The 14125-nt window shown below is 40.5% G+C and overlaps 1 protein-coding gene across 8 annotated transcripts in view; it reads right to left on the bottom strand.

Annotated features, from left to right (window-relative positions):
* ERC2 (ELKS/RAB6-interacting/CAST family member 2) overlaps nucleotides 1–14125 on the bottom strand; it is an 890290-nt gene that overhangs the window by 168098 nt on the left and 708067 nt on the right. For 2 of the 8 annotated variants that reach the window (XR_003047989.1, XM_015593826.2), the window contains exon 17: nucleotides 12460–12525. The exons of the other annotated variants lie outside the window; for them this stretch is intronic. Coding sequence is in view for 1 of the 2 variants with exons in the window: in XM_015593826.2 (XP_015449312.1) it covers nucleotides 12499–12525 (27 nt within the window). In the remaining variant the exon portion in view is untranslated. The remainder of the gene's footprint in view (nucleotides 1–12459; nucleotides 12526–14125) is intronic. 8 annotated transcript variants of the gene reach the window in all.

Below are 14125 nucleotides of genomic sequence, written 5' to 3'. Positions count from 1 at the left end.
ATCCAGCTGCCACTGGCTTTGTACTGCCTTCAAGCTAACAGTAGTTTTTATCTTTTTAAACAGGTAAAAAATCCAAAGAATATTTTGTGACATGAAAATTATATGACATTCAAATTTCTTTGTTCATAAATATGATTTATATTGGAACACAGCCATGCTCATTCATTTCTTTTCTGTCTTCTACAACACAATGACAGTTGAGTAGCTGTGACCAAGGCAGTATGTGGCACTCTCATGGTTTTGCACTGCTGCTCAGCACACTACAAATGGCAGTAGGGCAGTTAAAACTTGACAGCATTTTGAGTGCCATGTGTATCACCTATCTGTGTGGACAGACATGGTCAAAGATGAAATACATAAAATATCACTCCAGATCAGTGTTAACAGATAAACATTTGCAATAGATGTTGATGACAGAGAATAACTTTGAACCCTAATTAAGTAAAATGTTATTTCCCCCAAAAAGAATCCCATTCCTCTCTTTAAAAAAATGCACCCATTATATTTTGAATTTCATCAATAAAAAAGTTGTGAAAATTTGTTTTCTTTTTTGTTATATAAATACTTATATAATATTCTTGATTTTTGCCTTTGGGACCACGAAACCTAAAATATTTACTATTTGGCCATCACAGAAAAAGTTTGCTGAGCCTTAGTTAGGACAGTGGCCAGCATGTAGTAAACAGCTCGGGGAAGGAGATGCTGGCTCTCACTTTAACTGACATCACACCTCCTGCACCATTTCCCTCATGAAGGCAACTCGGCTAAAGGCTCCAATTCCTCTTTCTACGTCTTATTAGATACTGGATATACATGCCGATCAAGTTCCAGGTAAATACTGGGCAAAACATAGCTGCCCAACATAAGAAGGGAAATAAAAGCTTAATGGTGGTGCTGGGCTATACGTTTTGTCCTTTTTAGGCCCACTCATCTTTTTTTGTTATAGTGTGCTTTGGGCCTCCAGTTAACTACCCTCCAAAATAGTGGTAGCTCCACTTGCTAGGGCAAGAAGTCCATCTCGAAGACCAAAAAGAAGGCAAGTTGCAGCAAAGCTCTCCCCAGATATATTCTGTGTGCACTAATTCTATACAGGAGGGCCATGAGCAATAAGCACAGCCAACCCAGTCGACCCTCTCTTGCTCTCAAAGTGTAAAAACCAGCTTGAGGACACTAGCCCACAAAGGCTCTGAGAAGGCTTGCAATGAAGAAACCCATTTGATTCTGCTTAATCTAATTTTGCTCAAACTTATTTGAACATAGAATGCTTTTATTATAATTTAAAAAAATAGTGTCTCTTAATATCCAATACTATCAGTGCTCTGAGGAACATCTTTAGGGAATTACTACTATAGGGGAAAGAGCAGTTGACCAAGAATGAAATGTTTCAAGTTCATGTCCTACTTCTCCCATGCCCTATCTCTATAGCCCTGGAAAAATCTCAACTGTCTGAACCTCACTTTTTTCACTGTGTAAAACAGTCATGGTGCTACCTGCCTGCCACCATCATAAAGCTGATGGGGAATCAGATGAAAATTTGGGAGAGACGTGGGATATTTTCTCTCAACTGGTGAGGGAGCTCTTTGAGCGACACAGAGTGGGAGAAGTGGCAATGTCAGTCCTCAGAACTTTGAAGACATTTCTGATAATCAGTGGACTAGGCAAAGAACTGCGGGCCTGAAGGCTTCCCCTGTCCCCGGTATTTGTTGGAAAAAGCAGTGACTGGCCAAGAGGGAGATGGAGAGAGCTCATCTTCCCCTGTGCCTGGTCCCTCCTCAAGGTGAGAGGCACACAAAGGAGAGACACTCAATTATATAAAGTTCCCAGAAGGCCTCCAAGGGTGCGAGCCTCAAACCAGGTGTTGCAGTCACCCACGGAGTGTGGAAACAGCTTAACAGTCTGGCCTCTGCAAACATGTTAGTGCGTTCATAATTTTTAAAAATAATAACATACAAAAATTCATCTGGCGCGTCTCAGCTTGCTCCCTCATACACAGTCACTGCCTTATCTGACATATCGGATTTCTCAGAGTCCCAAGCCTGTTGTGTAAGGGGGGACAGGAGTGCTTGTTGGCTCTGAACACTTCCTCATTCTCCCTCTCTGGTTTCCACATTCCGTGAGAGGGAAGGACAATTCTTTTCTGCCGCCAATTGTACTGAATGGCCTGTGAGGCTGAATTGTATTTCGAATCTGCTGGTGGAGATGCTGTTAGCTGGGCAAGCCATTCCTCTATCAGAAGAAAAGAGAAGTGCTTTCATTTCCTAGCGTGTTATCTGCCTTCAGACAAAGAGGAGAATAAAGAATTTCCTCTAATGTGATTTCATCATATTCCTAAGCTAGTGCCCTGGTGCCAGGGGATACAAGTACAAAATTAAATAAATAAAGAAATAAAACCGTAAATGCAACCAACAGCAGCAGCAAAAACCCTACATGAAGAACCTATCAGAACCCAGTGCCACGGGCAATGGGACACCCCTTTCTAATCATGGAACATTTGTTTTGGCTTTTGTTTTCGTAGAGAGTGTTATACAAAAATCTCATCTCAAATAATGCAGTTACATCAGAGATCAAGGTACACTGAAGGAAGAATGGATGCTGGGGATCAGCAGGTCTGCTAATTCCACCACACGCTGACTCAGGAAGCCACAGGCATCCAGGTTTCCTTGCTGACACCTGAATGTGGAACAAAGAAGCTTCATACTGCTGCCAAGAACAAATACACTGGGCAGCACTGCCCCCACCCCTTCCCAGAGGGCTGTAGTGTGCTCATCCCAGCCCGACGAGGCTCTCCAACTGTGCGATGCAGAGCAGAAGTCAAAATTATACACAGATGTCAATTTGTCAACATGGAAAGACAATCATATGACATTGAGTAATTAACAACAATAATTGCTTTAGTTGCCTTTAACGGCTTAAGCCAACACATAAGAGTGGTGCAACCAGTATTTGAACTGGGTCCATGTGACTCTAGAGCCTGGGTGCTTACCAATCACTCAGCCCTAAACACTATGCAAAGTTAGATTCTGTCCCCATCAAGTATATATTTACATGCCCATCTCTGTATAGGAAAACGTGCTTTAAAATGGTACTTTCTCTGAATGAGGGTTGTAAGAAACGTTTCTGCCTGATTCCTCATTAAACTTTCTACGTTTTCTGCAGTGAACATAAGAGTAATAAATAGACAGATGAAGCAGTGGCTGTAAGAAATTCAGGTTCCCCGGTGAAAGTAACCTTTGTGATTTTTATTTCAGAGCCTCATACCATGTTTGCCTCTGAAGGGCAAAGGTGCAATATACAGTGGGGTCTTTCACCACATATTGACATTTGCCTTTTTACTCTGGGTCTATCAGGAGAGAAATGATCTTCTCTCAAAGAGATTTTAACAGCCTTTTTTCTCTTTCCTTCCAGAAGTTCTGTTTCTACCACTCTGCATAAGTGCAGTGACAGTGGCACTAAAGAAATGCTTGGGGATGAGCAGAATTCTCAGCTGCGACTACTGACATCTACCTAACAGAAGGAGCCTTATTTATGACACACAGTGGGATCAAGAATAAGCCAGGCTTACCCTCAGGCTGTGGAAAGCTCATGAGGCTGAAAGAAACAACAGGCATGGCTCCTCCTTATGCAGATGAAGCATCCCAGAGATTTTGTCACCATGAGAACAGCCTTGTGAGCTGAAAGGCAAGTGTGACCCAGTGTTCACAGGTGTAGGATCTACATGGAGGAAGCTTAGACCAGGGCATGGCAGGACATTAGTTCTCAGTTGTTGTATGCTGTTAGTTTTTAGCATTTGCATTATATTTTTTTTCCTGGAAAACATAGCTAGAGGGAATGTACATTCCTATCTCAATGCCTCTAATAGATGTGTTCATGGGAAGGGTGTCTTGTGACCACCCAGGCAAAGTGAGGACTGGAGCACCAATTTCATGAGATCATCTGGTAGCCAAGTGGGCCAGCATTCTTCCTACAGAGATCATGTTACTGCAGGTAACTCATATATAGAAAAGGCCTGAGGATAGAGTTAAGATACATCTGGGCATAAGCAATGGCTCCCAGCCAATTGATGCTTCAGTGGCAGAAAGGAGTATAACCATTCTGGTTGGTGATAGCCATAAATACATACTCTTATTTTGGATATTGTTGTCTGTTTGCCCCACTTTGTTGGGACTGTGGAGATAACTGGAAAGAGATGGGGCTGGAGTTCCTTTCCCTGAACTATCAAGAAAATTCTGGTTCAGCTTGTTAACACTACCCACCAATTGGATGGTTTCCCAAAGCAGGCCTCTGAGGAGTGTCAACTCTTGGTCTACAACTCTAAGAAGGAGACCTACGAGCCTTCTTGAGACCACATTTACATATCCCAAGAAGAATCTCTTATATTCTCTTTGAAAATGCCATTCTGGCCATGTGTTTGAATGCTGACTCTTGTTGAAAGTTGTAGATCTACAGCCAACAACATTAAATGGTGTACTGACATCATTTAGTGGTTGTGTTTTCTAAAAAACTCTTTTTGTCTTCCTGGTAACTTGGGTGATCCTCTGGAAAAGAGAGTGCATAACATTGTGATGTCCAAAGTATCTGACACTATCTGTGGGCAGGACTGTAACAAAGGGTGATGCATGTCTCTCTGGCACCTGCTAACATCCAGACGGTGCTAACTGCCATTGGCCTCTCTCCCTGCTCTTGCGCATAGCTGAATTTCCCCATGTCCACTCAGCTTATTATTATTATTTTTCTGTGTTGCTTTTCATACCCCTCCCACCCATCGATATCTGTGTCTCAGATTAATTTTCACCAGATGTGAGTGTCTGGACTTCTCCAAGATTTGTTACTTTCCCTCCATGTTCCTAACCTTCTTCAGGCCATTTGTGTGATTTTTCTGACTTCTTTAGTGTTTCCAACACCTCCCAAATTAGTGTCATCTGTGACTTCCTTCACATGCTCTTTTCTCGCCTTAACAGATCATTAATAAAGAGGTTAAGCAAGACCAGACCAGCACCACACTCTAGAGCAAATGACAAAGGGGTGGGAGAGGTCGGAGCGCTCCCTGCGCGCCAGCCTTGGCACAGGAAGGATGTAATGTAATGCAACAACACTCTGCTAGACACCTCCCATCGCTGGTCCATGTTCATTTATCACCACTATTTGTTTATGATTTCTCAGCCAGATCTCAGGTCCTGAGAATGCAGTCATATCCAAGCCAACATGCACTGCTTTGCCAGGTAATCCTTACAAGCTCCAGAAAAATCCACAAGAACTTATTTATTGCTCTCGATTCTGCTTAAAAGCTTCTACCCCAGCACCCGACCGAGTCCACCATAGTTGAGAGCAGAAAGAGGTAGACGGAGACATTATTAATTATTATCCTTTTCTCTCTTCCAATTTATCAGCTCAAAATTGTCTGTTAAATAGTCACTGGCTTTTCACATTACTCACTAGATTTTTCTTTTAGCTGAAAGGAACTCTCTGCTAGAAACATGGGCTAATCCATACTCTCCAGCAATCAAACCTTTCTTTGCTATTCCCAGGTGTCATTAAAATCAAAGGTAACTGAAGAGGGTATGTTTTTAGGATAAACATGCTTTAAGACCTGCTAGAAAATGTGTAGCTGGCTTGTGTAGCTGTGGTTGTCATAACAGATTTCCTTTTTTTTGAATTTTCTTTCTTCTGTCTTTTCTTTTACCCCTGCAAATTAACCCATCCCATAGTTAGTAACTGCTTTCTTCAGCTGGCATATAGAGTCTGCTCTTCTGAGCTCAGTAGTAACAATAATAAATTATATTCTAATAAGAATTGAGCCCTCATGCGGCAGGCATGGCTAGACATCTTACATAACCACCTCATCTCCTCCCTCTAATCCTCACACCAGCCCTGAGAGGTGTGCACAACCTTCTCCAAATGAGAAAACAGAAGGGTAGAAAGGGAAGGCCACTTACCTAAGGCCACCCAGCAAAACAGTGCAGGAGCTAGGATCCAAACCCAGGCCCATCTGAATCCAGAGACCACACTATGAGCCACTCTACCAGATTGTCATCCAGTCTCTCACAAATGAGTAGTTCTTCATCTTTTCTGAGTCATTAGCCCCTATAAATATCTGCTGAAGATCATAGATACTCTCTCTCCTTGGGGCATGCACACATACCCACATAAAGTCTGTTAACTATGTTGAGGGATTTGCAGACCCTCGGGGGTATATGGACATGAGCTTAAGAATCTGCGTCCTACGAATCTTTGTACTACTCTAAATTCCTCCTGGGTGGAACTGCACTTTGCTCACTTCCTCAACTCCAGTACTAAGATGAAGAATTCTTTTGAATGAATTATTGATTGCAAGCACTTTGGGTAGTACATTCAAACTGTATCTCTGAACCATAGCTTTACAATCTTGACTAGAAGATATAAATATGCAGATACCTTCCAGAGGAAAAGAGATGCCAAAAAAAAAATAAAAATAAAAAAAGGCAGTGGGGGAAATTATAGAGCAAAAACATTTCACTTTGCCCAGGAATTAATTCTGCAATTGGAAGCAGGCAGGGCCTTTGTCATGGTGGTTCTGAAACATCTCATGGCTACTTCTGGTTACTTCTCATCTTAACTCCTTAAAACAGATTATTGAAAGCCTCTTCTCAAGAACACAACAGTTGACCTTTGAACAACACAGGTTTGAACTGCAGATGCAGAGGGCCAACTGTATGCATTATTCTATGCCATTTTATATAAGAATCTTGAGCATTCTCGAATTTTGGTAGCCATAGGGGGTCCTGGAACCAATCCTCTGTAGATACCAAGGGACAACTGTAGAGTAGTTTAATTTTGGGGGGAGTCAAAAATTACACACAAATTTTCTAATGTGTGTGGTATTAGCTCTCCTAACCCCTGCATTGTCCAAGGATCCACTGGACACTCAGAAAATGCATAGTCATTCATTATAAGCAACCAAAATCTCAGGAGATGCCCCTTAACTGACAGAATCCTTGATGCCTAGGGAGTTTGGGGGATTGCAAGCACCAATGGCATCTTTGCTCTCTTGACCTTGTACAACTTTTCAACCTTGTACAACTTCGGGAGCTTGATTTTTCTGTAGACCACTAGGCCCCATATGCCTTCCTAGTCTATGGCTGCTGATTTTACTTTGCAGTCTTTAATATTCAAATCCTCTCCTTTTCTTTCAGAGTCAGAGGAACCACACACCCTTGAAGTTAGACTTCAGCTATGCATTAAACTTGACAGTCTACATGTCACTGCAGTGAGAGGCCAGAGATACCTCTAACTGATATATATATACAGGCAAATGGAAAAGAGAGCAAGTCAAAAGTCCCATCTCTTGGACATCTAGTCAAAACAGAATTCTGGATTCCTGTTCAGCTCCTCACCCTCCCATAATGGCCTACCCAGGCTTTGAATCTCACAATAGAAATCTGGAGGCATTTTCGATTTAGTTCATTCTCTTACCGCCCACCCTCCTCGCCCTCCCCAAGCCAAATTCTACGGCTTCACTTGCTAGTCTCATCTCCAACTTATCCACTTGTCTGATACCCTGAGTAAGCACCACCAATTCTCTCACAAATGATGGAGCCCTACTTCTGCTTTTCCTGCCATGACAATTCATCTACACAGCAGCCAAGGTTGTTTCTACAATATAAATTGAATCATGTCATGTCCCTGCTTAAAATCCAGTGATTTTCTTTTTATTTTCTCATTTTTCTTAGGCTAAAACCCAAACTCTCTACCTTGGCCTGAAACACTACATGATCTGGCCCCGTTCCACTCCCTTATCCTCATTTACTGTCTTATACCTTACCCAGAATTGTGGTCTTCATGGTCCTTCAGCCCATAAAGCTCTTCCCTGTCTCCAGCCCTTTGTATGCCTTCCTAGGACCACCTCCCAAACATATGTCCTGATTCTCCTTTCAAGGTTTAGCATAAAACTCACTTCCTTGGAGAGATGCTCACTGAACATCCTTTCAGAAATAGGTCCCTTTTGTTAATCTTGATATCTTTTTCTCCATCAAAGTGATGATCAAAATGTATAAGGTTTCCATTCATATTTTTAATTCTTTAGGGTTTACTTTCCTCAACTAGATTGTAAGATACACAGAGTGGCAACCACATCTATCTTACTCATCATTGTTTTCTCAGCATCTAACCAATAATTTAACCATTTGATGAAAAAATAGGTGAGTAAATGAAAAATGATCGAATGAATGGATAAATAAACAAAAGAAAAGTCTTAGTAGTCAATGGCACGTGGAGGAGATGCATCAGATCCTCAGTCACAGGAGATACAGACTGAATTAAAATATCTACTTGGTAGTCCCATACAGGAGGTATTAATGAAAACCTCCAATTTTACAGAGAAACCAAGACTTCGGCTGAGAAGACTAAGAGCTCATGGCTCCTTCCACAACTTCTTTTTCAGCCACTGGATTTCTCTTGCCCCAGGATGAGCACAGGCCTCCTGTCTAGAGCCCGTTTGCTAAAGGAAGACAAGAAGAGCATAACCTATCCAGCCACGATAAACTGCCTGCTTTGTCATTCTTCCTGAGGGAAGGCATGCCAGGGAGTTTCACCGGCCTTTGAGCACTGCTTCTACTTGTGAAAAATCCCTTGCTGGGGCTAAGAGTGCTGTGATTCACACTTGTACTTTCTGTGACATTGTCCATGTGCTGGTAGCATAGAGCTATTATTTTTCGTTTTGAACAGGTTGTATCTATGTACAGGCATCACAGCCCTCTGCCAAAACTGGTTAATGCCCACATCTATATTTTTATGAATCAGGACTGAAAAATTTGCATGTTTTTAACTAAAGACTTATTCTTTTCTAGTGGTTTAAGAAATAAAAATGATCTTGTGCTCTATGTCTGCTCAATTATGAGAGTTCACAGTAAAAGCTGGAACATTCAAATGTCAAGGCAGATATGGCAACGTGACTTGATTTGGTCCCTCACTGCCCCTCCTCACTAAATGTTCACAAACCAAAGTGCCTCTTGGGGGTCCAAGGAAAGCACCTCCATTCAATGGAAATGAACAGTTATTTGCTGACACAAATGATTACCACATCAAGTGGATTTTCCCCAAAGAAAATAATGGAGAATTAAGTAGCTGTTTTTCTTGTATTTTGCAAAGCAAGATAAAAAATGCAGTAAGGGCTCCAGGAGGACATTTTCACAATCAAAAGGGGTTGGGGGAGGGGAGAGGAGGACATTGTTGCAGGGATGCCCTTGAGGGCAACGACATGCTAGAAATGTGATCCCATGAACTCTCACAAGAAAACCATGACAATAAGGCAGGCCAAAGGTAAATTCTATCCTTAAGGTGAACACACAATGCAATATACATATGATGCATTATTGAGTTGTACATTTGAAACTTATATAATTTTATTAACCAATGTCACCCTGGTAAACTTAATAAAAAAATAAAAATGCTCAATATCACTAGCTATAAAAAAAAGAAAAGAATGTAGGAGTGGAGATAAGCCAGTAGGGAGGGGAATAGAGAGAAGCTGGATGGAGGGAGTATAGGGATACACTGTGAATCTAAGCAGTGCCAACTATGTAATTTGCAAGGCCCAATGCAAAATAAAATTGTGGGCCTCCTTTTTCAAAAATTATTAAGAATTCCATGACAATGACAGCAGAGCATTAAATGAAGATTGGAGCCCGTCTATACTCGAGGTTCTATGGACTACAAAGGTCACATGCTAGTAATGCTGGGCTGGGTGGGGTGTGAGAGCTGGAGATTGGAGGCTAGCTCTAAGGGTTGTCAAAACTCTTTAGCAAGCAAACTTTTCCCAGTCCACTCTGCTTTCAGAATACAACATCTTTGAACGATCACAGTGAGGCAAATAAATCTTGCCTGGGCTAGTATCTAGAAGTGGCAAAAAAGGGAGGAGCTGTTAGGGTTGTTACATTAATTCTAATTCGTTGTCATTTTTGGAGCAACTTTTCCTAAATTATGATTCATTTCAGAACAAAAACACAAAATTCAAGCCAAGGCCTTCTGATGCTGTTATTAGCATATTACCGATGCTTAGTAAAATAACTTCTTGTAATGTTTCTTTTATAAGGGCAATAAATCAAAATATTCCAAACAGTTAATTTTTAATGTGCCACTATTATCCATCCTTAGGTATAAACTTAATGTCTCCTTAGGCCCCACAGACTGTAATGCGTCTCGAAACATGCAACGGCTGTCCAACAATACAATGTTCCCCAGTATCTCATTATTTAAGTCCCCAAGTTACAGTTTTAAAAGCCTGAAGATATCTGAGCAAACATGTTTAAAGGAGTCATAAAGAAAGATAAGTAGTTTTCCTCTGAAGCCTATAAAATTTATTACAACATATTAAAGTAGGATTATATATTGACTAATTTTCAGAAGCCATTTGTTTTCTGAGGTACATGGTGCTTGGGGAAATTCATGAAGGAATAAAGGGGGTAGGGATTTAATACCATTGTCTCCACTTGCCTTGAGCAAAGTAAGGTTTTCTATGGGCTTTCCCACCCATTCCCACCCTGAGTATGACAACAAGGTTCCCATCTCAGGAGATGGCAGGGTGAACGTCAGGAATCTTGTGAAAGAGCAATAAAAATTTTATTATTCAGGAGAAGACACAAACACAGCCAGTGCCCTAACATTTATGATGGCAGAAGAAGTAGTTCATAGAAAAGCCCCAAGTAGAGCCCACACTTCTCAAGACAACCCCCAAACTCTTAGAACTTTCCACGCATGTTGCGGGTAGGTTTCACACATTTGCTTTTTAACATTATAAAACCTTTTCTTCTCATTTAGTGTTGTTTGAGGTCAATTTATACTTTTATTAGTTTTTCTATGTGAGGAAATGTGATATTTCTCTTAAAGTCTTCCCTATACAAGGAGAGAGTCTCTCAGATAGAACCTTAAGAATTTCTCCCGTTTCCCCATCTCCTCTTACTGACAAGCTTCCCCTTGGAGGCACCTTGCATCTGAGTTAACTCCAGTGCTGTTTTCCCATACCAAGGAAAGTGGGGAGAGAGGAGATGCTCTGACTGACCAGGAAGCAGGTTCTAATGGCAGCAAATGGATCCAGGAAATGTTATATCTTTACTACATAGAAAGATACTGTATCTGAAAATCAAGCCCCTGTGCCTTCCTGGCAGTACCAGAGAAAGCAATCTGATTCATTTTGTAAGTAGGACCTATAACAGGTTCAACCAAGCAATGAAACACACTAATGAAACTGTCACTGATTGGCAAAACACACTAGTTACTGTTTTAAAATTCACCCAAAGCATGACTGCCATGAAATATGAAGGCGAGACTTGAAGAAGGGCACACTTGTTAAGTTATCCCAAAGAACTGCCTCTCTAATCACAGACCTGGTGATTCTCCAGCACTGTGAAATTTCAAGTTTATCCCAGAAAAGGAGCTGCACACTGTTTGTTTGTTTGTTTGTTTTTTGACCATAAAAACATCACCATGGCACGCATTCTACACCCCATTCCTTGTTCTGAACAAAATGACATGTGCAGTGTCATCAAGTTCAACAGCATATTCCATGTAATCATAGGTATTTTCAACTCCAGAGAGTTTGTGACTTGGTATTAAACAGCCTGCAGTATCCTGGAGAGACATAATTCTCAGTAGCAAAAGTTGCTCGAGTTCAATGTTCCATTTATAACTATGGCAATTACATGGACCACTATTCCGTTATAAGGCAGATAGGACAGAAATAAAGAGTGGGTTCTTAATAGCTAAAATTCAACCTTTAAAAGAGTGGAACCCTCTGAAAAATGCAATACATGAAATTTTTTTTTTATAATGCAAAGCTCCATAGAAGCACTACTATAAAAAAGCGACAGATATAATGCCACTAACGAGACCTGCCAATATTAATATCTCTATTCTAATTCATTCAAAGAGGTACAGTTACCCAGTCACCATTACTATGCCTTGATCCTTGTGTATTCTTCAGAACTGCCACAGAAGAGACAGTACAAGCCATTAAACGGGCTTCTTAGAGATGATAGTTTCAATTCCATGAAGATATATACTTTTATTTTCCTTATTCCTTGCCAAACATTTGACACAACCAGAAGGATGTGAGAATCACACCACACTGGCATATCTGGCAAAAGCAAGCAGTGGGCTGAAAACCACAGCTGGAGAATTGTGACAATTTCTGAGTCCACAATCATGCCTTTAAAAGTGTGTATAAATACTAGCAAGGGCATAGTTTACATCTTAAATAACACAGAAACATTTGAATTGTGCTCAACCCAGCCCCAACAAGGCAGAGCAATAATGTGGTTTCAGGGTGGCTGGTGGGGATAGGAAAGGGGCTCTTGGGAATGGTCACAGAACGCAGAAGCAAACACAGGACAAAGCCACAAACATCAGCGAACACGATTGATCACACACACAGTACAACACTAGAATGCAATCTTTTAAAGAAAAATGATATAAAAGATGGTTTCTCACCCCTCAAAACAAAACTGGAACTTTGGTTTACAGGCCCGGCTATGCCCATATGCCCTCCTCGTCATCCTGCGGCCGGCCGGGGGTAGGGAGGTACACAGAGAGGAGGGGAGCACCGGAATGAAAGAAGAGAAGATTAGTTACACCGCGATGTACTGGAAAAGCACACTGATCTTCACTTTGTTTTTAAATCTTAAAGTGCAAGAAAAAAATCCATAGTAATTTAAGTTCCACATCACTGACTTATCAAATACGTAACTGAATTTTGTATCTATGGCAATCCCCACACAAAAACATTCCACCCACCCAGCTCTGACTCTGTGTCAAGATTGGATTAGAAGATTAAAATTAGTCTGCATTAGCAGATGATTATTTTTTTGGAAAGCATGCAATCTGAATTGCAAATGCCTAAGGAGTAGATTAAACCTTTTAAGTAAGCAGAGAAGTAATTATAGTAATCAAATACCCTTAATTTCTCTTAAGCTTAAAGTATCAATAAAGGCTGAAGAATACTTAAAAAAAAAAAAAAAGAACTACTTGGGTGGAATAAACATTTGTAGCATGCAATAATTCACATTGGTTATTTCATAATGGCTCAAACATTCTGTGATCTCTGATTTGTCAGGTTCTATTTTGCTCTCAGCATAAAAGAGGATGTGCATGCCATGGAATGGTTATACATTTGCATGGAATGATTATACATCTGCAATCAAATAAGTTTCAAAGTAACGAAAGTAAACTTTCAATTCAGTAGAATGCTTGTAGAAAGGAAATTTTGTTTAACTTAAAACTGTGTTCGACTGTGGATAAACTGAAACTGATTTGGTCTGAATTCTTGTTGTTGAAACGTTTCCAGAATGGCTCTGGCCACATTCCCCACTTAGTGAAGTGGCAGATAGGCAGGGAGACTGAACCTTCGAAGACAGACGTATATTCACCATCACAAGGTTCTATTCTGAACTAGAATTCTCACTGTTGACTGGCAAAGATGGAAGCAAAGTTCAGAAGACTGAGTGGTTGGTTCATATCCTCCTCTCACACACAATTTGAGAGCTGTGTCTTTTAAAACTCCTACGAAACCAGATTTTGCCATGATTTCCTTGCTTTAAAAACTGAGACTAGGGAAAAAAATAATTTGAAGCATTTTCTCACTATTTGGATCCTTGTTGCTTAAGTTGTTGCATTATTAGGTTGAATAATACAAAAATGCCAATACTTGACCATTTTTGATCTAGAAAAACAGCAATTTCAAACAGTTCAATCTAATTTTGCCAATGGAGAAAGGTAATTTTCATCTACTCAAAGATTTAGATCTGTGGTCTTGAACTAAATTTTCACATAATTTGTTTCTTTTGAATTTCTTTGTATTTTATTTTACGCATTTAAAAATATTATTCTGAGAAGGGGTTCAGAGAGTTCACTAGACTGCCAAAGTGGTCTATGGACCACAAAGGTTTAACAATCTCCAACCGATATGAGTCGATCAGATCTGCACACAGTCTGAATTGGACAGCTCTCTGTGAATTTTCACTTGACAGTTTACATAGGAATATTCTAGTGGGGAAAAAAAAAAAAGGTACAACTGATCATATTAGCTGGTCTTTTCATGTAAAATTTACCTGTGTGTATTTATCACAGCACGGTCTAGGAATTGCTCCTTAAACTTCTC

Source organism: Pteropus alecto, unplaced genomic scaffold (genome assembly GCF_000325575.1).
Source record: "Pteropus alecto unplaced genomic scaffold, ASM32557v1 scaffold75, whole genome shotgun sequence".
Classification (NCBI taxonomy): domain Eukaryota; kingdom Metazoa; phylum Chordata; class Mammalia; order Chiroptera; family Pteropodidae; genus Pteropus; species Pteropus alecto.
The sequence above is the reverse complement of the archived record's forward strand: the minus strand, read 5'-3'. Positions and strand labels throughout refer to the sequence as shown.